At 36.1% G+C, this 26881-nt stretch overlaps 1 protein-coding gene across 3 annotated transcripts in view; it reads left to right on the top strand.

Annotated features, from left to right (window-relative positions):
- FBXL17 (F-box and leucine rich repeat protein 17) overlaps positions 1-26881 on the top strand; it is a 564196-nt gene that overhangs the window by 149991 nt on the left and 387324 nt on the right. For all 3 annotated transcript variants that reach the window (XM_037801526.1, XM_037801527.1, XM_037801528.1), the window contains exon 5: positions 11031-11138. In XM_037801526.1, coding sequence (XP_037657454.1) covers positions 11031-11138 — 108 coding nt within the window. The remainder of the gene's footprint in view (positions 1-11030; positions 11139-26881) is intronic.

Here is a 26881-nt window from a genome sequence, read left to right as displayed (position 1 = left end):
CCCTTCCTATGTGCCCCCTTTTGTGGGGTAGGGTGGGGTAGGGGTTCTCAGAATGTGCAAGACAATCACAGCACTCTCATTCTGTCTGCAGGAGATGACAAAGTAATCAAAGGTTAGCACTCCACTTAAAAAGTTCGCTAGAATGTAGGTCCATTGTGCCTTGATCCCTGCCAGTCTACTTCTCTGAAGGTGAATTTGCTCTTGAGTTTGAGGGAGATTAGGACCACGTAATGAATCATAACCTAATTTGTATCATGTGAAGAGCAAAGATTCAGAGCCCAAAATTCCAAGGTTTATTGCCACCTGCTAGTGGTTTGATTTTGGCAAGTCAATTTCTAATAGGCTTATTTTAGTCAAGTATTAAATGGGGATAACAATGTCATGTAGGATCATTATGAGGATCCCAGGTGATGCATAGAGAAGACTTAGCTTGGCACCCCGTAAGGCCTTATTAAATGTTGCTGTTTTGATTATCTATTCCGTCTTCTGTTCCTTGGCTGCTAGTAGTCTAATCCTGGATTGAGTGTAAACTGTGTTCACAAGCCCAATCTCCAGTTTTAGAAGCAGAAAATCAACAATCCAGAAACACATTTATTAAAAGTAACTCTCAGAGGATCTAAGACAGTGGCATAGAGAGGAGTGGAAGCTAAGTAGTCCCCCTGGAACAACTTAAAAAAAAAACCAGAAACAACTAGTAAATAATCCAGAATAACTGCAAGGGGACAAACTTGACCGTCCACTCATCATACACCAACCTGAATTGGGAGGAATGCCTGAGATCACAGCATAAAATCTGTAAGTAAAAACTGCAGATCCAAATTGGGAGACCCCTCCCCCACAGCCCGAGGTACAAAGCCTCGTGGTGCCAGAGAGAAGCTTTCTCCCAGCAAGCAGATATAGCTCAGCTGAGCTCTAACTGGGGTTTTAGTTAGTGAGTGTGAACTGCTCACTACGAGGTACGAATCCGCAAAAAGTAGACAGAGGCTTTGGGTGACGACTGACCTTGGAGAGCTGGAGGGTCACCTTGGACTAGCTCTGTTCCTTTTTCGACTCAGTGGAGAAAGCCTCGGCCTGTGACCTTTGTCTGTGACCCAGACAAAGGTATAGCACAGGCAGAGAGAGACCATTGAAATGCTAATGACCTCCCCCTAGGGCGTCTCTCTTCTCTAAGAGGAAAGGGGTTGTGATGGTTGGGTTCATGTGTCAACTTGGCTAGGTGGCCTACCTGTCTGGTCAAGCGGGCACTGGCCTGACGATTGCTGTGAAGATATTTGAGGCTGGTTAATAAACCAATGGGCTGGTTTGTCGGATCATCAGTCAGTTGACTGCAGCTGACTGATGACTCATCAAGGGGCATGCTTCCACAGTGAGAGAATGCAATTGGCTGGATTTGGTCCGGGTGATCAGTTGGAGGCTTATAAGCTGGACAGTTAGAGAACCTTCACTTCTTCTTCAGCTGCTCAGTGAAGCATTTCCTGGGGAGCTCGTCGAAGTTGCCGGTTCGTTTCCCGAGGAGTTCGTCGGACGTCTTCCTTGGAATTGACAGCTTGTTGACGGCTCTGCAGAATTTGGACTCGTGCGCTCCCACAGTTGCGAGTCACTTTTACAATTTGATAATCAGAGACATCTCTCATTGATTCTGTTTCCAAGGCGAACCCTAACTAATACAGGGGTGGGGCCCAGCTCTACTACCTGCCTTTCATTCAGAACTTACATCAGTCAAGAATTGTAGGCTAATCTTTGCATCAGGCAGAGAGCGCCCTTGCATGGCCCGGCAGCCCGGGGCTTCCCTTGAGGGACGGTGAGCACTTGTGACGTAGCACAGCCTTCCCCTCAGCAGAGGTCCTGGAAGATCAGAGCTGAGAAGGGGGCCTGCTCAGAAAACCCAGGGACACTACGTCAGTGCCGGTGGTTTGTGGGTCAGCGACAGAGAAAATCTGGGGAAAAACTGAAATGAAGGCTTAGACTCTTGCAACAGCCTTGAATCTCTGGGAACACCTGGGAGGTTTGAATATTAAAGCAGCCCTGCCTCCCTGATCACCCAGACACACGCACCATGTTCAGGGCGGACAGCTCCAACAACAAACCCAAACTGAGTTCACCAACTGAACCCCACAAAAATCATTTCCCCACACACCACAGAGACAGAGTTGGGGAGAACTGACTTGAGGAGTATAGGTGACTCGCAGACGCCATCTGCAGGTTAGTTGGAGAAAGTGTACGCCACCAATTTGTATTTCTGAAAAATTAGATTGGTATTTTTTTTTACAACTTGAAAGAACCCTATCAAGCAAAGCAAATGCCAAGAGGCCAAAAACAACAGAAAATCTTAATGCATATGACAAAACCAGACGATATGGAGAACCCGATCCCAAACACCCAAATCAAAATATCAGAAGAGACTCAGTACTTGGCACAATTAATCAAACAATCACAATCGAGGAATGAAAACATGGCACAGGATATAAAAGACATGAAGAAGACCACGGAACAGGATAAAAGGGACATAAAGAAGACCCTAGAAGAGCATAAAGAAGAAATTGCAAGAGTAAATAAAAAAATAGAAGATCTTATGCAAATAAAAGAAACTGTTAGCCAAACTAAAAAGACTCTGGATACTCATAATACAAGATTACAGGAAGTTGAACAACGACTCAGTGTCCTAGAGGTCCACAGAACAGAAAATGAAAGAATAAGAGAAAGAATGGAGAAAAAAATTGTAAAAATCGAAAAGGATCTCAGGGATACGATAGATAAAATAAAACATCCAAATTTAAGACTCATTGGTGTCCCAGAAGGGGAAGAGTATTCAAAGAAATTGTTGGGGAAAACTTCCCAAACCTTCTACACAATATAAATATTCAAAGCATAAATGCACAGTGAACTCCAAATAGAATAAATCCAAATAAATCCACTCCAAGACATATTCTGATCAGATTCTCAAATACTGACAAGAAGGAGCAAGTTGTGAAAGCAGCAAGAGAAAAGCAATTCACCACATACAAAGGAAACAACATAAGACTAAGTTGTGACTACTCAGCAGCCACCATGGAGGCAAGAATGCAGTGCATGACATATTGAAAACTCAGAGAGAGAACAATTTCCAACCAAGAATACTTTATCCAGCAAAACTCTCCTTCAAATTTGAGGGAGAGCTTAAATTTTTCACAGACAAACAAATGCTGAGAGAGTTTGCCAATAAAAGACCTGCCCTACTTCAGATACTAAAGGGAGCCCTACCGACAGATAAACAAAGAAAGGAGAAAGAGATATAGAGAATTTTAACAGACATATATAGAACCTTACATCCCAAATCACCAGGACACTCACTTTTCTCTAGTGGTCACGGATCTTTCTCCAGAATGGACCATATGCTGGGACATAAAACAAGCCTCAATAAATCAAAACAAACAAACAAACAAACAAACAAACAAACCAATTGAACATATTGAAATCACAATCTCTGACCACAATGGAATACAAATAGAAGTCAATAATTTTTGAATTGTAACTCCACTATTTACTTCCTACATGATATAAAATACATGAACTCTAATGACAAATCAGTGGTTTTGAACTCAATGTAAAATATGTAATTTTTGACAAGAACTATATAAAGGTGGGGGAATGGAGGAGTATAGGTACATAATTTATGTGTCCTATTGAAATTAAGTTGGTATCAAAGAAAAACAAGATTGTTATGGATTTAAGAGTTTAATTTTAAGCCCCACAGTAAACACAAAGAAATTATCAGAGAATATGACCATAGAGATGAAAAGTAGAGTATGAGTTAAGAGAAATGGGGGAAGGGGCAATGGGGAGTTAAGAAATGAGTGTAGGGTTGCTGTTTGAGGTGAAGGGAGGTTTCTGGTGATGGATGGTGGGAAGGTGATAGCATTGCAACATTCTAGATGTGATTGATCCCACTGATGGAATGCTAGGGAGGAGGTGGAATGGGAAGATTTAGGCTGTATATGTTTCCACAATTGAGGAAAAAAAAAAAAAGACAGTCTAAATAGATGACAATTGAATGCCAAGGATGACCCTGGATGGGATCTGAGGATGTAGGACAGGAGACTCAAAGGGACACAGCTGAGACATAAGGAAAAGGAATATAGAATGTAAGCTTTGTATCATTGTTGAATCTGTTGTACTTAGCTGCGCTTAATGGGATTGCATAAAAGAATGTTCTTGTTCATGCAAATTGTATATGTGAGTTATAGTGTTTGTTCAGGATGTGTGCAGCTAGCTCTCATATGTTCAGAAGACAGAGCAATAGATGATGGATGATTGATAGGGAGGGAGGGAGAGAAAGAAATAATGGTGTGACAACATGTTAAAGTTAGTGGATCAGGGTATCGGGGTGGGGTCAGGGAATACTGGAGTTCTGTGTATGGGGTTTGTATTGTCTTTGCAACTGTTCCTGTAACTTTGAATTTATTTCAAAATAAAATGTAAAAAAAAAAAAAAACTCTCCAAGCAAAATTAGTGGCCTTGTACTATCCATCTTTTGTTCTTCTTTTTATTTTTCTTCACATCAAGAGTTTCTTAGCCATATATGCCCTCTAGTTTAGAATTTTGTAGGCCTATCATTTCTGCCTCCTGGAGAGATTTCTCTCTTGTCTTCACATTTTCTGCACAGGGAACCACCTTCAAAGTATTTCTGATTAAGTGCAGCAGCCCTTAAGGCTTTTAAGAACCAACATTTCTACAACTCTATTTCTCCTTTGCCTCCTGCGTTTCTGGTTTTTGTTTGCTTCAGGTTTGACACCTAGAGCAGGGCCTCTTAATATTCCAGGACTGAATCTTTATTTGAGTTTATGTTACTCAGGCTTTTCGTGATTCTCTCAACTCTGAAAGCCCAACAGACATTCCTTTCCACCAACTGATATAAGACTATTAAATGCATCTCCTTCCTTTTCATGCAGACATGATTGTATAGTTTGGCTTTTAAAGTGCCACCTTAAGGAGATGGTCCTTCTCTATGTGTTTAATATGTTGATGCTGAGAGTCATTTCTCTGGTTCTCCATCAGAGCCTTAACTAATAGACCAACATCTGCTTTGCAAACTGATCTGTCTTCCCTGATTTTTATTGCTTCTTTCCAAGTCTTGAGGCACATTTCTGTCCACCTGCTAATTCTCATCTACCTTTTGGTTTTCCCACAGTCTAGAGCAAGTATGAGCCTTCAAGTCAGAGCATTTGGACCATAAGTTAAAAACTCCTCCATAATATGTAGTGTTTTCAACAAATGGTGGTGGGACAATTAGATATCCATGTGAAAAATGAACCTTTAACCTGACCTCACATCATACATGAAAATTAACTTTAAAAGCATCATAGACTCAAGTGTCAGAGCTAAAAATACTGTTAAGAAAATGAAAAGACAAGGCACAGACTGGAGAAAATTATTTGTGAAATGTATATCTGATAAAGGACCTGTATCCAGAATATTAAAATGACTCTTACAACTCAATAAGACAAACAAATCCATTTTAAAAAGTTTAAACATACACTTAAATACAACTCAGATATCTACCCAAGAGAAATGAAAATATATATCCATATAAAGACTTGTATATGAATGATCACAGCAGCTTTGTTCATAAAAACCCCAAACTGGAAACAATTCAAATGTTCATCAACTGGTGAATAGATAAACACCATCTGGTATATCTATACAGCAGAATTCTACTCAGCAATAAAATGAATGAACTTGAACGACCTGGATGAACTTCAAAAACACTATGCTAGTTAAGAAGCAAGACATAAAAACTTGCGTATTATACAGTTCTACTTATATGAAATTTCTAGAAAAGGCAAAACCATTGAGATGGAAGATTTGCTTGGGGCTGATAGTAGGAACTGGGGGTAACTCAATATGGGCATAAAGGGAATTTTGGGGGTGGTGTGATGGAAATGATCTGAAAGTGGATTGTGGTGATGATTACACAACTGTTTTTAAACCTTGTTCTAGTTTGCTAATGCTGCGGAATGCAAAACGCCAGAGATGGATTGGCTTTTATAAAAAGGGGGTTTATTTGGCTACACAGTTACAGTCTTAAGGCCATAAAGTGTCCAAGGTAACACATCAGTAATCAGGTACCTTCACTGGAGGATGGCCAATGACATCCAGAAAACTTCTGTTAGCTGGGAAGGCACGTGGCTGGCATCTTCTCCAAAGTTCTGGTTTCAAGAAAAAAATGGCTTTCTCCCAGGACGTTCTCTCTAGCAAGCTTGCTCCTCTTCAAAACGTCACTCACAGCTGCACTGAGTTCCTTCTCTTTGAGTCAGCATGTTTACAAGCCTCCACTGATCAAGGCCCACCCTGAATGGGTGGGGCCACACCTCCATGGAAATATCTCATCAGTTATCATCTACAGTTGGGTGGGGCACATCTCCAAGCAAATCTAATCAGCACCAAAACGTCTGCCCCACAAGCCTACATCAAAGAATATGGCTTTTTCTGGGGGACATAATACATTCAAACTGGCACAAACCTCAATGAACTATACCCTTAGGATGGGTGAATTTTATGTTATACCTCGATAAAGCTATTAAGAAAATTCTCTGTAGTGCTTGGTTTATGGTATAGCCATTTGGTTTATGCTCCCTCTCAGCCCAAGATCCTTCATCCCTTGAGCAGTACATAAGAAGCACCTGGGAGATGTGTTAAAATGAGGATTAGGATTAAGTACGTCTGTGGTGGGGCCTAAGAGTTTGCATTTCTAGTAAGCTCCAAAGTCTGAGAACCAAACTTTGGATGCAAGGCCTTAGAACTTCTCATACCCCAAGGTACCCATGGACTCTCCCAGGAGCTTTTAAAATAACATCAACACACAACTCCACCCAGACAAATTAAATCAGAAAGTTCCTCAGATGATTACAATGAGGTTAAGAACCTTAACAAAACTGGATCCTTTTACCCTAATTGGTCAATACTGCCACCTACCTCCCTCACTCTCATCTCATAGTTTAGTCTGTAACCTAGAGCCTCCAAATTATGAACGGGATTTTTTGCAGTAATCAGGAGAGTAGCATGCTTTAATTACACTGTTTCTGAATTATTCCCTTATACATGTCAATCCTCTACTCCTTGCTAAGAATCGGAATACAGATGACAGGGGAACCTAGGATGATTATGATAAAAATGTCTAAAATTTATTGAGCAATTATAATGTGCCAAGCACTGTTCAAAACATTTTATATGCATTATCTAATTTTACCCACACATTTTACCCTGTGAAGCAGATCCTGTTATTTTCTCTGTATTCTAGAAGGAACTAAAGTACAGAGAGGTGAAATGACTTTCAAGTCACGCAGCTGGTAAATGGCTCAGCCATTTGAATCTAGGCAATCAGACTCCAAGACCCCGGAGAAGTTGACACTCACTAGTGCCTAACTCCGCATGTTACATTGTGTTCCTGCCAGACCTGCAACAAATCCTAACTTATCTTCTGTTCTAAGGAGTGGAGCTGGACCTCACTCAAATGCTCAAGGCCCTTTATTAATCTCCTAAAACAGATCAAGCCCAGTAAGTGTTTCCATTCCCTGGAGACTTGGGCTTTGCTTGCCCTTCTAGGTCTCTATTGCTGGAGGCTCCTTCAGGCTCTTTTATCATTCTGATTGCTTGAGCTGAAAGAGAAAGACCCACCAAGAGTATTTTTAATACCCTTTTCCTTATCTCTGAAAGTTTTAGCCACTTGAACCTGAGCTTTCTTGTTTCCTTAATCTTTATCTGAGTTCCTCTTCCTTTCTGGAAGGTGGATATAGGGAGGGCCTTGATGTTAGAGTGAGATTGGGCAGAGTGTTTAACCAACTGACCATATATTTAACCTCATTTACCCCTCTCCCCGTTTTTAAATAGAGATTGATTTTCATTGAGGCTTCAGGCAATTTTAGTGCCTTAAATAGTCTTTGTTAACATAATGTCTTTAGAAAGCTATGTGTCAGGAAAGCCCATTTTTAATTTATCAGTGGCACCCTTTGTCTTAATATGCTGATGCATACTTTACTTTTGAGGGCAGAATTAATCTTTTATCAGATGTACCATGGATGCTGTCAGTTTCATTATTTTAAGAAAATGTCCTTTGAGATTGTTTTAGAATTAATGCTACCCACATACCTTTATTTTCCAATATCTGTTCAGAATAGATAAGGAAGATACAAAATAAGAGTCACCATATTAAAGTTAATGCAAAGGCGATGTAAGTGGTTGCTGTTTGAAAAACTAACAAGGGTGTTTAACTTGTTGATTTCATCTTGACAGTGAGAAAAGTGAATCTGAAATTTAGCATATGGAGAGAGGATATTTGGATGTTCTTTTATAAACTACAACTTTGTGAAACTGTGAAGGACATTTTAGCACAATTACAAGAATATAATTTTATACATGGACGTTTTTCAGGGGTGGGGAAAGACAAAAAGGGAATTTCATTCTGGCCTTCATTTAAAACAGATCCAATTAGAAATGGAAAACGCTGCTAATGTGACTTCTTTGCAGCCCTGGGGCTCTGAAGCTTTCCCATGCCTAAGGATCAGTTGGGGAGCTTGTTAAAATACAGATCCTTACCCTTTCCCTCCTTGACTGGCATGGGACCTAGTCGTCTGTGTTTTAATCACTCCTCAGGGTATTCTAATACATATCAAAGTTAAGAGCCATTGGTATAAAACTGTCCCTGCCCCGTATTAGAAAAACAACAACAACAACAATAAAAACCCTCATAACACACCAACTGTATTAGAGAAAGTAAAGACACTAGTATAATGTCTGTTTTTTTCATCAGTATAATAAAATAATACAAATATATTCGTGTTCTAAAAATACATATAATGAAGAAAAATATATAAAGGAGTGGGAGGAGAGGAAAGAAGAAACATTATTCATTCATATATTTAACAAATAGTTATTGACTTCTTGTTAAATGCCAGGTGCTGATGATGGCATGGAAGTGGGGCTGGATAGAGGGTAGAATGATCAATCTTCCCAGTTTGCCCGAGACTGAGGTTTTTTTCAGGACACGGAACTTTCAGTGCTGAAAAAGAGACTGTTTCAGGCAAACGGGAATGGTGGGTCACCCTAATGGAAGGTGGAGATGATGAGTTCCTGCCTTTGTGGAGTTTATATTCTTGTGGGAGAAGTCAGACAATAATAAGTGAATATTTATATAATGTAATGTCAGGTAGTGATAAGTGTTATGAAGAAAGCCAAAGTAGGGTAAGGGACAGAGGGTGACTGGGGCAGTTATTTGAGTGTTTTAGGTGGAGTGGTTGGGGAGAGTCTCAGGAGATGACACTGAAGGAGAGACAGAAATGAAGTGAAGGAGTAAGCCTTGGGACCATCAAGGAAGAATGCGTTTGGGGCAGAGGAAAGAATAAATATAAAGACACTGAGATAGAAACAGGCTTGGCATGTTTGAGGAATAGTTTCAGACCATTGTGGCTGAAAGTAAGTAAATAAGTAAGAGTGGTAGAGGTATGGGGGAAATAAAAGAAGGTTAGTTCTGATAGGGATCAGATAGGGCCTTTGGGGCCATTCATGGTAAGGAATATGGGTTGTAAGTATGATGAAAAACCATCAGAGAGTTTTGAGCAAGAGAGTGACATTAGTTAGATCCTGTGGCTGTTGTGTGAAGAATAAACAATAGAGGAACAAGAGTGGAAGCAAGGGCTGTGGTTGGAAAGCTATTTCCATCTTTCAGGTTTGGAGATGACATTGACCATGGACTAAGGTGATAGTGGTGGGAGAGGTGAGAAGTAGCCAGATTTAGGATATATTTGGAAAAAATGAAAATATTTCTTAGTATACTGGATGGGATTTTGAGTGAAAGCGTTTTGGTTTGAATAACTGGATGAATAGTGATTCCACAGATCTAATTGGGGGAACCCTGGGGAGGAGCAAGCTTGTATCAGAGTACAAAGATTTCTCTCTTGGACATGTTAAGTTTGAGATGCCTATAGACATCCAAGGGGAGTGAGTTTGAAGGAGAATTCATGGAGTTATGAACCTAAGAGGCATTAATATATTGCTAGTATTTAAAGCCATGATGTTAGACTAGGGAATAAAGATAGAAAAGAGAAATGGGCTGAGTACTAAATTGAGGTGGATCCAGCAAAGGGACTGAGAAGAGTGACCAGTAAGGAAGGAGGAAAACCTGGAGAGTGTGATGCATCAGATGCAAGTGAATAAACTCTTACCAGAAGGATCACCAGCTGTGTCAGATGCTGCCGAGAGGCTGGTCTGAGAATCAAAATAGACCATTAAATTTGGTGGCACAGTGACAATTGAATGATAGGGATGGAAGCCTGATTAGAGTGAGATCAAGAGATAGTGGAAAATATGGTATATCCACACAGTGGAATATTATTCAGCCATAAAAAGGAATGAAATACTGATACATGCTACAACATAGTTGAACCTTGGAAACATTAAGCTAAGTGAAGTAAGTCAGACACAGAAGGCCACATATTGGATGATTCTATTTATATTAAATGTCCAGAATAGGCAATTCCATAGAGACAGAAAGATTATTGATTGCCTGGGGTTGGGGGAGTGAGGAATGGGGAATGACTGCTAACGCAGATGGGGTTCTTTTGGGAGTGATGAAAATGTTCTGAAATTAGATATTTGTGATCGTTGCACTATATGAATACACTAAAAACCACTGAACTGTACATTTTAAAAGGCTAGATTTTGTGGTCTATGAATTATATTTCAATAAAATGCATATGTGTATGAGAGAGAGAGAGAGAAGTGAAGAAGGAGAGAGCCAGTGTTGACATCTCTGAGGAGTTTTTCTATGTAGAAGTACAAAAACATGGGGTAGTAGATAGAAGGGAATGCAGGGTCAAGGGGGGATTAAACAAAAGTTTAAACATAGGAGATATTGCAGCATGTTTGCATACTGATTCAAATGATTCAATGGAGAGGGAAATATTAATGATGCAAGGTGGGGTGGGGGAAATTTGCGGGCACCAAGTTCTTGAGTTCGCTTAAATGTCTCCTTGAATATGTTGATGTTTCTTCCCTAGGTGACAGATCAATCAGTGAAAGCATTTGCTGAGCACTGTCCTGAACTACAGTATGTTGGCTTCATGGGTTGTTCAGTAACTTCTAAGGGAGTTATTCACCTAACCAAGGTAAGTACCATGGCTGCATCTCCTCAGCATTTCCGATTATCATTCATGCGGTTGGCCCTAGCATTATTAAATGTACTTGCACGAGGAATAGTCACACCATTGTAGACGTGTATTAGAGTTTGATAAAGTTAAAATCAGTTTACGGCAACAATACCAAACTATCCTTTCTTAATCAGGACTCTCATTTAAGCGAGAAGCTTACTTTTTTTTTTTTTTTAACCTAAAATAACTGTATTGCTTCAAATAGAAGCTTATTTTTTTTGCTTTTTCATTGCTAATGGCTTTGAAATATACACATTAAAAATCTGATGGCTGTAACGAGAATCATTTAAATGTTAACTTAATGTATTGCATTTAGAACATAGTTTTATTACAGTTTTGATTGCTCACATATCACAAATTCTCATAAGCATTTGGCTTTTAGGAAGTGAGTATGGCCAGTGCACACAATTAAACGGAATATGTAAGGTGAAAAGAGAGGTGAATGTATGTCACAAATTAACTTTCTATTGCATTTTATGCGTGTTTTTTCTGTTGACCTATAATTTCTCTAATAAAAAAAAACCTTGTAACTCAGATAGTTCATGTATATACCAAACAGGAAATGTCATATTTTAGCAATGATGAAAATGCCAGTTTCTTTGTAGTTTTTCACATATACGTCATCTCTACTTCTTTCCAGAGGTCTAAGATAATCAGGAGCTAATTTCACAGATACATCTAAAAGAAAAACTGACAACTATAAAATTTATCTGTACATTATCTGCAATTTATCACTATAAAGATTTTAACTGTATCAAATAGCACTTGAGAGAATGGGTGTGAGTCTTGTCTTTCCCACTTAAAAGCTGAGTAACCTTTGCATTCACCTTGCCTTCATTTCACAACTTTGAACAACCGCTGTGTTAGCAGCACAATACTGAACAAAACAGGTGAGATCCCAGGTCTCTTTGGGCTTATTCTCTTCAAGCTTACAGTTTAGTGGGAAATAATGCCTTTCTTTCCACTCCCAGGAAAAGAACAAATGTTTACAAGTTACCTAGGACTATACTGAAGCACAGTGAAGCACAGTGGTTAAGAGCTTGGTCTCGGGAGTTAGTTTGGGTTTGAACCCTGCCTCAGCACTTATTAGTTAAGTGACACTGTGGACACTGCAGAAATTATTTTTTAGGGTATTAAATGAAGTGATATATGTAAGGCACTGGACTAGTATCAAGCCCATAATAAGTGCTAAGTAAATGTTAGCTATTAATATTAAAGTAGATGCTTTAGTATCCAAATTGCTATAAAATCAATGCCAACTTTGATGGAAAAAGAAATCATATCACTGTTCTAGTCCTGGGTATCTGAAAGAGAGCCTGTGATTGCTCTAAGTCATAAATGACTGATCAGCATTAATTGTATTTTAAGGATCAGAGCCTAGAGCTAGAGGAGAGGATAGGTCTGGTTTCTCAATTATTGATCTATCAGAACAGCTTAGTGTAACCAAGACCATATGTAACCATCGTTTTTTAATCATCTCCTACAACCTTGGCCTTAACATCTTGGTAGACGGATGTTTTTCTAGTCACATCTAATGCTGTTTATGGCATAGAATAGAAATGTCTTTGGATGAACAGATTGTGCACAATACGTGCTATAATGACCATATGTGGTATTTTTATGATCACTCGAAATTGTACTCATTAAAGACAAAACAAGACTTATTAGATCAGTAAGTGCTTCTCTGAGCACTTTAAGATGGCCAAAAATTATGGTACACTGGTACTTAAAAGATCAGAATTATTCTGTGACAAAAATAGCAGTTACAGCAAATGTCTGCATTGGAAGGTTAAATTTGCTAAGAAAGTTCTTTAGAAGATTATAGACAGAGATTGCTGGTTTGGCCTGTCAGCAGTCAGAATCTACTGGATTCGTATCAAAGCTGGCCCTCAAAGTTTTGAGAAGCATCTTAGTTTCTCAATAGTCTTTGCTTTTATGAGAAGACTGGTTTGTGGTATGATATTGTTCCTTAGTTTCCTGGGTTCAAGTAAAAGCAAGATGGCATTTTAAACATGTGTAGGTTTTACCGAGATATTTTTTTTGTTTTATTTCTTGGAAACCAAGGGTAGAACTCAGGTTTTAATAAAAATAAAAGCTTTATTGTTTAAAATATTTGCATTCTGGTAATGTTTTCATAGCAGTTGCTGAAACATTTTCAAAATGTTTGTAAATATATGAATACTCCTAGAAAAGTTTTGTTTCCCTTATTGTCATTATGGGATATAATTTTTAAATAATTAATTAGGGAGATGTGAGGTACAGAGGGTTGAGAGTTATCGGCCTCAACGTATTTAATTTTTACATGACTTAGAAAATCTCTCTAACTCATGTTTTGTAAATCTCTGGCTCTAAGTTTTCTAATAGAGGAAAGTGGCATAAAATCTCTGCTCCTTACTTTCCCTATCTATGAAATCGTGTGCCTGGATTAAATTATCTATCTGTAAGCTTCCTTTCACCCAGAAGTTATTAATTTAGGAATCATTGCCCTAGAAGGGACTGTGAGAGGTTCTCACTGAAACTTAGAAAAGTTGAGTCTTTAGCAAGTTAGAAAGGAAAATTGGGGGTTTTAGAGATTGATCATAGATTGTTAAACCAAGGACAAGAAGACAGAGGATTGGGAATAAATGGAAAAACAATGACATCCTATTACTGTGGGCTGTTGGATTTAGTTTTATTTTTGTCCTCTCAATCTTGGCTGTATCCAGACTCTCATTTACATTGTAATATTGATGATACCACCTCCCCCCTTAGTCTTCAGATAGATTCTGTTATTATCAAGCAATATTGGGATAGGAGGTCTTCATTCTAAGCTGCTACAACTATGTAAATGAGAGTTCAGAAATAGACAAGGCCGAGAATCTAGAATTTGAGAAGATTAAGTCAAGTTTAGTGGACTGGGGTTGGAAATTTAGAGATCAATATTTAGGAAGCAAAGATAAGAACTTGTGAGGTCTTCATGTTACAGTTAAGAGGTTAGTGACTTGTAAGTGGCAGAGTTGAATGTCCTCCAACACAGGTATGTTCTTTTCTGGCAGTGTATTCCTGTTTATAAATGTAAACTCTCTCTGTTGCTCTCTTTTCCTCTACTGCTTTTTAAAAACAATTTCAGCGAATGCAAATGCAGAGTTAACCCCTAGTGCCTAGCCTGTGGTGCCAGAATACTGTTTGCCACTAAAGGGACTAGTAGGAAAACGTTAAAAGGACCCAGAAGCAAACATAAAGTGGCCCCTATTGGCCTATGTTGGGATAATTTTAACAAATAGAAAAATGATTGTAATGGATTGAAAAAAATCAAATATACAAAAACCAAGAGTTTGTAATGATATATTTAAAACAAACAAAACAAAACAAAACTGGACCTCTGCTTCCAGCCAAGATGGACTAATAGGGACTAGATTTACTCTCCTCCCTGAAACAACTGCCCAAACACACACAACATATATGAAACAAAGGATTTCAAGACTGGATATTAGACAACCAAGGACAATGAGAGGTGAATAATAAGGGAATATTGTGAACAACTTTAAACCTATAAATCTGACAATTGCAATGAATTGGAAAAAATATTTGTATGAAGCACACTGTCAAATCTTATTCAAGAAGAAATAGGTAACTTGATTAGCTCTATATCTATTAAAGAAATTGACTTTGGAGTTAAGATCATTCCCATCAATAATTCTCCAGGCCCAGAAGTCTTCACTGGTGAATTCTACCAAACATTTAAAGATAAAATAAAACTCTTCTAGAAGTGAGGCCATTATTACCTCAGTAACAAAACCAGGTAATGTGTTACAAGAGAAGAAAATTACTTATCACTATCTATTGTGAGTATAAATGCAAAAATTCTAAACAAAAGTTTTGCAAATAAATCTACCAATATTTAAGAAGGATAACACATCATGACCAAGCAGGGTTTATCCCAGAATTGCAACATTGGTTAAGTACTCAAAAATCAATCAAGGTAATTTACCATATTAATGCATTAAAAAAAGAAAAAAAAAAACATGATCATATCAGTAGACACAGGAAAAGCATTTGACAAAAGTCAACATCAATTTCTGATTAAAAAAAGAAAAACTTTGAGCAAAGTAGGAATAGAAGATCTGACGAACTTCCTCTATCTGTTAAAGGACTTTTACAAACAGCAACCTACAGCTAAGTTTATTCTTACTGATGAAAGACAGAATGTCTTCCCCTTAATATCAAGACTAGTACAAGGATTTCCACTCTCACCACTTCTATTCAGCATTGTTCTGGAGGTTCAAGACAGTGCATTCAGGCAAGAAAAAGAAATAAAAAGCATTCAAATTGGAAAGGAAGAAGAAAAACTGTCCTTATTCATGATGTGATTGTCTGTGTAGAAAATCTGATAGAATACACAGGAAAGTACTGGAAGTAATAAGTGAGTTTAGTACAGTTGTAGGATACAAAATCAATAAACAAAAATCAATTGTGTGCCTGTATACCAGCAATGAACAATTGGAAGCTGAAATTTAAAAAACAATACAAATTACAATAGCATAAAAACATGAAATACTTAGGGATAAGTTGACAAAAGTTGAGAAAGACCTGTACACAAAAAGCTACAAAACATTGCTGGGAGAAATTAGACACTAAACAAATGGGGAGATATACCATGTTCAGTGGTCTGAAGACTCAGTATTGTTTGATGTCAATTCTCCCAAAGTAATCTGTACATTCAACACAATTCCATTCAAAATCCTGGCATAGTATTCGAAGGACCTAGAATAGCAAAAACAATCTTGAAAAAGAACATTGTTGGAAGACATACATGACCTGATTTTTTTAAATGCAATTTTATTGAGATATATTCACACACCATATAATCCATCCAAAGTATGCAATCAATGGATGACCTGATTTTAAGACTTGTTACACAGTTGTAATAATTAGGACATTGCGTCTTGGTATAAAGATAGACAAATAGATTAATGGAACAGTGTAGATAGTTCCAAAACAGACTATGTATTTAAATACACACACACACCCCACACATACAAAAACAACTGATTTATGAAAAGGCACAAAGGCAATGTAGTGGGGACTGTATAGTCTTTTCAACCAGTGGTGCCAGAACAATTGGTTATCAACATGGAAAAAAATGACTGTGGTCTGCACTATTTACAAAACTTAACTCAAAATGAATCATTGATCTAAATATAAAACCTTAAATATAAAAGTCCTAGGAGACTCCTACCTCACACCATGTACAAAAATTAGCCAAAAGGGATCAAAGACTTAAATGTAAGAGCTAACACTATAAAATTCTTAGAATAAAACATACATGTAAATCTTCATGACTTGGGATTAGGTTGTAGATTCTTAGGGATGACACCTAAAGCACAAACCACCAAAATAAGTAAGTAAATAAATGAATAAATAAATAAATAAATAAATAAATGTAAATTGTCACAATTATAAATATTTTGTGCCTCAGATAACACCGTTAACAAACTGAAAAGACAAACCACAGAATGGGGAAATTGTTTGCAAATCATATATCTGATAAAGGTCTAGTATCCAGAATATATAAAGAACTCCTACAACTCAACAATAAAAAGACAGACAACCCAAAATTTAAAAATGGGCAAAGAATTTGCATAGACATTTCTCCAAGGTAGATATACAAATGACTGTATGCTTTATGAAAAGATGCTCAACATTTATAGAAATGCAAATCAAAATCACAATAAGATACTACTTCAAACCCATGAACATGGCTGTAATAAAAAATCAGGCAGTAACAAATTTTAGTGAGGATGTGGAGAAATTCATACCCTCACACATTGCTGGTGGGAATGTAAAGTGGTCCAACCACTTTAGGAAATAGTTTATTAATTTCTAAAAAGTTTAAACATATACCCTACCATATGATACAACCATCCCACAACTACAGATTTACCCAAGAGAAATAAAAGCACAAGTCCATACTAAGACTTGTACATGGGTTCTCATTGCAATTTTATTTGTATTAGTTAAAAACTGGAAACAACCCAGTGTCTATCAACAGGTATATATATAAATATACACAATTAAAAGGAATGAACTATTGATGTATGCTACAAAATGGGTGGGTTTTAAAATAATAATACTGAGTATAAAAAGCCAGACAAAAAAAGAGTACACATTGTATGGTTCCATTCGTATAAAATTATATGAAATACAAACTAATATATAGTGACAGAAAGTGGACCAGTTGTTTGCCTAGGAATTAGGACAGGGGAAGAGAGAGGGTGGGACAGAAAGGAAGGATTACAAAGGAGCATGAGGAAACTTTTGGGGAGGATATATATATATTCACTTTGTTGATGTGGTGAGGATTTTATAGGTGTATACATATGTCAAACCTTATAAAATTGTATACTTTAACTATATGCATTTTTTGGTTTGTCAATCATACCTCAATAAAGCTGTTAAAAAAATCCCAACAACCTCATTTGTCGTCTTTGGAGTTTAACAGGGCAAAAACTCAGTACTCTGAAAATTAACAGTGAAAAATCACATATTTATCTTTTTTATACTGTATGCTCTGTATACCAGGGTAACCAGTATAATTCATAAGAGAAGATAATTCTGTGTAGGAAATTTCCAGCTAATAAATGGAAGAGGAATCATAGAATTAAAAAAGCACAATTTTACACTTACTGTGAAATGGATCTAGGCAGTGATGATCAATGAATGCTAAAACCACTAATGTGAATTGACATTCCCATTAAGGAATTATATAATGGAGGAAAGATGCCGATATCATTGACCCACTGATCAGTCTTCACATCAGTAAAAATGAGGCAACCAGACATTGTACTCACGAGGTGATGCAACAGAAAGTATATAGCACCATTTACATAATATTCTTGTCTCAGAATGGAGCCTGAATCTAATTTTGCTTCTAGATTTAATTACCCATTTATAAGTAATAGTGGGGTTAGAGTAACAAGTTAAATGACACTACAAAACGACAATCATTTAAATCCAGAAAATGGGACATGGTCCAGGACAAATGACCCCGTTTCTCCATGAACATTTGTCACAGGGAAACAACACTGAAGGCATTATTATATAAAAGACACAAGACATAGCAACCAATTGCATTGTGGAGAGTTTGCTTGGATCCTGATTGAAACAAAGCAACATTAAAAATATAGCCTTATGATATTGAGAATATTTGAATATGAACTAGTCGTTGGATGATAGTAAGAAATTATTGTTAATTTTGTCAGAGGTGATAGTGACATGTTTGTTATATTTTTAAAAGCCTTCCTCAGCTAGAGATGCTTACTAGAGTATTCACTGATGAAAGAATATGGTGTTAGGAATTTGGTTTAAAATATTCCTAAGGGAGGAAAAAAGAAGATAAATTAAAAATGGGTAGGCAGTTAAAGAAAACAAAATAGGCAAAATATAGATAATTGATCTGGGCAATAGGTACATGGGGGGGTTTATTATATTATTTTTGTTACTTTTGTTTATATTCAGAAATGTCCATGTAATAAAAAAAATGCTTTTAAGAAGTCTTCCACACTATAAAAGGTTAAACATGTTAATGTTAGTCTAGCGTGATAAGTCACACTATTCAGTATCATACTTTTCAGGAATACACAGTCACATGAGAAATACTCAAGATAGTAATTAATAATATATGTGAAAATACAGCATTAATTGAAAAGTCAGTTAAACAAATAGGCCTGTGGGCTTAAAAATATCAAAGGTTGTAAGTTATTTTTGCATGTAGTTTGAGCAGAAGCCTCAGAAATGCCATAGATCCATGAATTTAATGTGACAGATCCGTGATGAGTAGATTTTTGTTACATCAGTTCAAATAATTTCAATCAGTAGTCAGGAAGACCTTATTTTAAATTACTATTTAAAAAGACAGTGGAGAATTTTTGATGAAAAGTTCATTTTTATTATATACTATATTAAAATTCATGTTTGTCATACTTGTGGGTAGATGTATTTCCTTTTTGGATTGTTGACATATTGTAAAGTTATGGGTGTTTGTTGATATAACCATTAATATGAATTCTGGTGCTACATTAGATCTGATTGATGCTTCTGTTATTTAATTTATAAATGTTAACTAATTTCTTGGGATATGTCAGGTAGAGGTTTGGTTGAGAGTTTTTTGTTTTGTATTATTTTGTTTTAAATAGAGTTCTTTAGGAAGGTAACAACAGACAACTAAACAAAATGCCCTAACTTATGATTTTTCTTAGACTATAATAACATTTAAGGAACTTTGAAAAAAAACACACACATTTTAAAAATGCTTATGAAATGTTTTTAAAGGAAAACAAAATTGATTTTTTCTCAGTCAATTTAACATACATAACTGAAAGAATGTTCATTCATGCAGCTTACTCAATTTTTGCCTTCCTTTTCTTGTTTATTCAGGGACTAGAAATGAAAGAGAACTTTCTTGCCTTTTAAAATTCCAAACTGACTTTTTCTAAAGTAACAACAAACTATTTTATTACTTCAAGGGTGATATTGCCGATTAGTCTTGGATTATTACTTCATTGATTTATGATAAATGACCAGTGTTTGTGTGATATTCTGAAATGTGGAAAATATGTGTTCTTAAATTCATTCAGCTCTGAAATATTCCTTAGTGAATGTTCCCTACTGAATATTATTAAGAGGTGTTTGTTGGATGACCATGCTCTTGGTTCCTTTCAGCTTTTTAGCTGTTAAGAATTGAGCCAAAAATTGAGAGTTGAGAATATAGGCAATTATCTGGGTCTGGTGTGATCTATTAATTGATTTGTTCTTGGAAGTTTGCAGTGGATAGCAAGCCAACATTTATTGCTATCATCAAAGCTAAATGGTAAGACTGTTGACTGTATGGCCTTGGGCAAATCACCTAACCTCTCTTACCTCAGTTTCCTCATCTGTAAAATGACAATAATAATCTACCTACCTCTAGGTTGTTATAAGGAAGAGTGCTTGGCACATAACTAAAGAAGCATTTTGTAGATAGATAGATAGATAGATAGACAGATAGATAGATAGATAGATAATATTCCTCACCATGCACAACAGTCCTTCATAACTCTTTAGTCCTGATTCACTTGTTTTCTTTCTTCAAAATGAAAATGTAAGATAATTTTCATGAAAATCATTCTTAAGCTTTCAGACCTTTTCTTCTACTCAAATGCCAATACTGAATAATGTTAAGATTAAAACCATGTCTTCCTGTTCTTCATTGTTATTTTTTTTTCTTCTGCTTCTGACGCCTAGATTTAAGTTAACATACTGAACAACTAAAATATTAATGTTAATAAAATCATTTTTTTTAACTCCTACTATATCAATTCACTGAATCAGGGGAATGTACTGTTTTTATTTCTCAAATTAGTGACTAGATTTTTATTTTTCTAAATTAGTAAGGGCAATGTCTACATAAGCTCCAGCAATTTATCACATTTATTTTTTTTCACTCTATTAAGTCAGTAATACCTGCCTAGCGAGGCTACTCTTTTTATATTTTATAACTCTATTACTCACACTCTAGTTGTAATGTATGTTTGTTTGTGTTACATTTTCATTTCAGCAGCTGCAATAATGGGGTATCAGTGTGTCACTAGTAAAATAAATGAATTCATCTTTCAAATGACTCAATTAGTGAAAGTCCTAGCAAGTAAAATGAACAAATGAGTTTCGTTGTGGCACCTATCCTTTGACAAACTGGTTGCTTCAGGCTATAATATAAATACATAAATATAAAATGAGGACCGTTGGAAATCTTTTCTGAAAGGACCTTTCGTGGATCTTGGCTTTATGTTTAAAATATTATTTTACTTTGCTTATATTATTGCAAATTTACTCCTTGTATTTTTATCATACAGTTTGGTATTTATCAATTATGTTTTTTTTGCAAATATTCTTGTAAAAAAGGATTTCAACTTCATTCATCTGATTATTAACACCTGAAGTCAGTCTTTATCCAGGAAATATACTGAGATGTTGCTTTCTCTTTTTTTACTTTCAAATTCATTCACACTGTTTTGTGACAGAAATTTTGTTTAAGAATCAGTATGAGTCTACTTCACACAGTCTTGTAGTTTATACATAAATAGTGATATTGGATATGGATAGGGTCCCATCAGCAGAACAGACTGCCCAAGTTAGAGAAACCTGGATTTGGGGCTTAAAATTATTGAACTTAATAGGAAATATACTACTGAGATTTAAAAAAAAAGAAAAGTAAACGGATCTAATTAATTTAAAATAAATGTTTACTGACAATTACAAAGAGATAAATAGAATCAAATTAGTTTTAAAAACAATTGATTAAAAACATTGACAGTTAAATTCACTTAATAGTTTTGAACATTTGTAAAATACAGAATTGAGTTCCATTTTTAATTAATTTACCTCTCTGATTTAAGAACTATTTTCACTGCACCCGAACAGGTCTTGTTGGCCACAGTGAAATTCCTGTGTGTGTACATAATATAATTTTATTTGCATTCATACTAACATACAATGCACATACACACAAAGACAGTGGCAATGCTTAATTAATTATACAGAATTCAAATAATCAGATTTTTCTTTTTAATTTTATTTAATGTAGTATGATGTCCATAATGATGATCGAGAATACACTCCAAGATTCTACAGAGGCTCCTGGGTACTGAAAGAAAGATAAATTATTTTGTGTCATTACTGTAATCGGGTTATTTGAAAATAGGAAATTCATTTCCATAGTAACTGTTAGAAATTGTTATTGAGACAGTAGGGGTTGTGTGTTCTGAAATTTTAGCTTGGAGCCTCAAGAATTTGGGTCTATATATTACTCCTCATATCCCCTTTGTTTTCCTTACTAAATTTTGAATTGAAGTTTGGTTTTGAGCTCCCTCTTCTCCAGACATACTTGCCCAATAATGGAGTCCATTAGAGGCATTTGAGCTCCTTACGTGCTTATTCTCCAGCCCAGAGAATTTTCACAAAAGCTGTTGATCACAGTGTATTTATAAAACCTTCAGGAGCATAGCTGCTTCCCTCACTGTAGACTTCCCTTCAACTGATTCTATCCCAGAAGGATGATTGGTCATCAACATTTTTTTCCCAAGAAAATTTTCTTCCCACTGGAGTGCTGTCTGTTATATTCAGTAGAGGAAATGCTTGGTTATTATGTTTGATCAGAGGTACATTTTCAACATGCAATTGGCTATCAGTCTTAACATTGAAACAATATCCATGTGTCTGAGAAATCAGCTCAAGTTATGTCTTTTACAGCCTTCATCTGTCTAGAAGAAGAAAACAAAGTCCATCAGCATCCTGGGATTCTTACGCAAGGTTCAAGAATACTTTGGCAATTATTCCTGTTCCTAGGTTGTTATAAAGAACTCATTAGATTGACTCTACTTCTTTTGGGCTGCTGGAAATCTTGCATCCACCCTCCTCCTTGCTTCTTCCTTGGTGCTGGTCCTGAGACCGTTTGCTTGCAGATCTTTTCTTCTCTCTAAGCAAGCTCTTCTATATCACAGTCGGGTTCACGCTGCAGGCTAATTTAGTGGGAGATACGAGGGCAAAGGGAGGGAGAAGCTAGGAATTTCTCTCCCTCCCTCTCTGTCTCTGGTAGCATCTCTGCCAACAGCTCTGTCTCCTCCATGTGCCAGTGTGGGACAGGTCTGCTGCAGCTCTGGCTTCTATTGGGTGACTGTGGCCTATGGGTTCCAGTAACACTGCCTCTTCCTTTTATACCTTCAGCAGAGAGATGTTTATTTAGTGGCTTCCTGCTGTTGCTAAATCTCTGGCTTAACAGTACCAGGCCCAATTTGTCTTCTCAGCTTCTCCTTACCATAGTAACCAATTCCCTTAATAAAATTCCCTTCATTTAGTTTCATAAATACTCATAGTGGTTTCTGTTTTCCTGCTTAGACTGTGACTAATACGCCTTCCATGCTACTTGTTTTTATTCTTTTCCTTTTTTTTAAGTAAAAGCACATTTAAGAGAATAGAACTGATACTCATTTCCTCTCAGAGAGTCTTAAAACAATGGGGATAAAAGCTCAAAACAGAGAACTGCACATAATATTCAATTTAAATTACACTTGACCCTTCATTAGACTACCATTAGCCATACTGCTGACCTGAATCTGAACAAGCTAACCAGTGAGATAAAGGCAGCTAGTTACATGACATTAAGAATAATGAAGCTACAGGAAGACCATGATGAGTCCTAAGAATAGGATGGAGGGTTGGGTGCTTAATTATGGAAAGTCAGTTTTTACACATGCTCTGAAGCAAGAATAAACTTTAAATGTTTTCTCTATGCTATAACCTATAAAGGCAATCCACAGAGGAATTATAAATAAAAATATTTGACTAAATAGATTAATTGTTTTGAACTAGTTTCTTGAGGGAAAACATCTTGGATGGTTTTGGCTGACAATTTAATTTAGAAAATATGGTTATGTTGTTATATCAGTTCTGTTTATTTCTTAATTTTTAAAAATTTTGGTCGGCTTTTTATTGATGTGAGAAGATATAAGTGGTTCAAAGTACAAAACAGTAAAGAAAATCATAAATTAATATTTAAAGTTTTACCTTAGATGTATACTTATAGACATTGTCATTTTAAATTTCATTTCAGTTGATTGAAGCCTTGAATTCATAGATGGACAAAACTGGTGGAAAGCACAGATTACAGTTATTTGTATCAAAAAGTAGTGATTTAATAACTAAATCAAAGTTGTAAAGTTTTTGCAGTTCTTTTTGGAAAAATTTGTATTTACTTTTATGATATAATCTCATTTTCTACTTTATTTGATATTGAGAATTTCCCAAAAAATTCTTTCTGATTACCATTTCTTATTGATAATAGTGTTTCTGCCTATATCATAGTCATCAGCCTAGAAATTTAGGTCACTGACTTCCAACTCTGAACTTTGGGTGTTTTTAGGAAGAGTCACTAAATAAAAACTTACCAAATCCAAATTTAAATACTTTGTAAACTAATATGCTCTTGCTTCTTGGAACTGTTACTGTAGAACAAAGGTAAAACTAAGTAAACAAATGGGATTGATTCAGTGTTTGACAGTTCCTGACCTGGATTTTGACTAGACATCCTTACTCACCCTTGAAAAAGTTTGACTCTCCTAAGATTTTTCTCATCTGGGAATGTTCAGTCTTCATTCTTACGCTGTTGTAGGCAATTGGTAATGACGTTAGTAATGACCATGAATAATTAAATCAAGTTAAATGCCAGAAATGAAGAAAGTAGAAATAGTATTTTTCTAAGCCTTCATCCTGATAACTTTTAGTACCGGATACTGTGGCTCTTTTCTTACTAGAGTGGATGATCTGATAAATTCATTTTAAGATTTGTCTTCCAATTAGAAGGGATATTTGTGGCTATATTTGGGGACTCTGAGGGGGTTATATAAATGTCTTAGAGTGATTCTTCTCCTAAAAATGGCTTAAAGATTGGAAGGAGAGAAAGCTGCTGATGAATGCATAGGTTACCTATTTCTTCCCAGGTGACTCTGAGTGCTCCAGAATTAAGTGGTAAATCCCAAAGGGAAGCTGCAGGGACCTGTTGACAGGGGCTTTGTGATGTTTCTCCAGGTATTAGGGAATCTTTTTCTGGTAGTGAGGAAGGCCTGAAGGATGAGAGGTGGCTGAGCTGGTGGTTTTCATCCTCTGTGCCAGGGCTTTCTGCCTCAAAAGCTAGAAGGTTGTCAGTACTCTCTGAACACATACTCTCTTCTCTGGCCACAGAATAGAAAGAGCTAATTCCTGAAATAAAGATTTAGGCACTTTTTACTCTGAGGGCTTTAGGCTAAGAATGTAAGGTTAAGAGATTTTAGATGTGAAAATGAGTCCCAATTGCATTTTCTAATCTAGGAAGGAAAAAAAAAGACGTTTTATTTTGGAGAGTAGGTACAACAAATCTGTAACAGTTTTGGAATTCCAGAAAATAAAAATACATGCCAGAATTTTTTTTTTTTTAAGTTCAAAATCACTCATGTAATTTCTTTGTTTTTCAGTTTACCAAGTTTAGAAATAGATAGTAAAATAATTTTACTGTTTTTATTTAATAGTGTAACATCTAGACAGGTCACTTGGCTTGATTTGATAAATTTTTGTCCTGGACTAATGGCATTTTAGTTGTTTTACTACTTTTAAAATAAGGTGGTAAAACTTTCCCTTGGAATATATTTTCAAAACGTTTGATCCATTGACTTGTGATATATGGATACAAGCGAATGAAATTGGTTCAAAATTCAGTGAACTGTCTTTTTTTTTTTTTTTTTTTTTTGGTAGATCTGAACTTGGTATGTACAGAAGAAAGAGAGAAATACACACAACCAGTCCAATTAGATGAAGCAATCTCACCTTGCTTGCATTTACATTTGACTTAATTTGCCCTTAATTTATTTAAGCTTTGATTCTTTTTTTCTTATTTAAGTGAAACAGTGTGAGCATTTTATTTTTTAATTGAAGAAAAGTTCTGATTCTTAGCTCCTGCTGGGTAAAAAAGTGACAGGGCTGCCTAGTGCTGCTAACTTTAAGTGCTGTTTGTAGTTTCTTATAAGCTCTAGAAATCTCCTGTGAAGAACAGAAAGGGATTTGGTGGAAAGAAAAGTCCTAGAAAAAAGTCAATTAGAGACTGTGCTGCCTGCCAGAGTGGAAGAGGAGAAGTGGAGCATCCGTTCTGAATTGGTTGCGAAGAAGCAGAAATCCAATTAACAAATTCACATTTCTGCAGCAGAAGACAGTGATTAAAATTTTGGTGACTACTCAGAATTCCTGCCACACACATCAAAACTCTGGCAACTTACGAAGGCTTTTAAAAAAATGTTCTGCATTTTAAAAACAAAAATGTAAATAGAGAATTGATTATGCTTCTTGTTCTGAAATGACCTTTAATTGTTTGGAATGAGAATGTTGTTTTTCATTATTTAATGCTTATGTTTTAGTGAAGTTTATGTTCAAATAAGACATTTTTTAAAGCACGTAGCTTCAGAGCTGCAGATCCTGCATTTGATAAATGGAATTATCTTTAAAGTTATGATCCAGATTTCAAATTTATTCAGTCAGTAATGAGCATTTAATAAATGCCTTTGATGCACCTGGTATGATGTTAGGCACTGGTGAAATAAAGATGAGTAAGACTTGGTCTCTGACCTGCAGTAGCTTGCCTTTAATTCTACTGGGAGGAACATGCACTTAATTAGACCAAATTGTAAAGCAGCGTGTTTAATGTGTGGTGTGATGGAAGCATGAGTGACATCGATAGGTGTAGAGAGCAGAGTCTCTTATTCTGACTGTGAGCATTCCAGGAAGCTTTACAGAGAAGGAACATCGATGCCGTGAAGGCTGAATTATGCTTTGATTGGCTAAGGAAATGAAACCAGCCTAATAACTACCCAAGCTAACTTTGGAACACTATTGCTTAATCTACATGTATGTATGTATGTATGTGTGTATGTGTGTATATATATATTGGTTAGAATTGAGTTAGCCTCTACGTTTTATAGTTTATTACCATGGGTATTTATGTCTGTATATGTGCATTTATTTTTTATTCATGATAAATTTTAAGACTGCTATAATTGTACCTAGCTTACCTAATGAATTTAACACATTTGTATATAATTAATTCATTTATAGATTAAATTTAGAAGTATAAATGCCATTTATCTGCTGATGACTCCCAAATTTAT

The sequence above is a fragment of the Choloepus didactylus genome, chromosome 13 (genome assembly GCF_015220235.1).
Source record: "Choloepus didactylus isolate mChoDid1 chromosome 13, mChoDid1.pri, whole genome shotgun sequence".
In the NCBI taxonomy this organism is placed as follows: Eukaryota; Metazoa; Chordata; class Mammalia; order Pilosa; family Megalonychidae; genus Choloepus; species Choloepus didactylus.
This window is presented reverse-complemented; position numbering and strand designations above follow the sequence as displayed.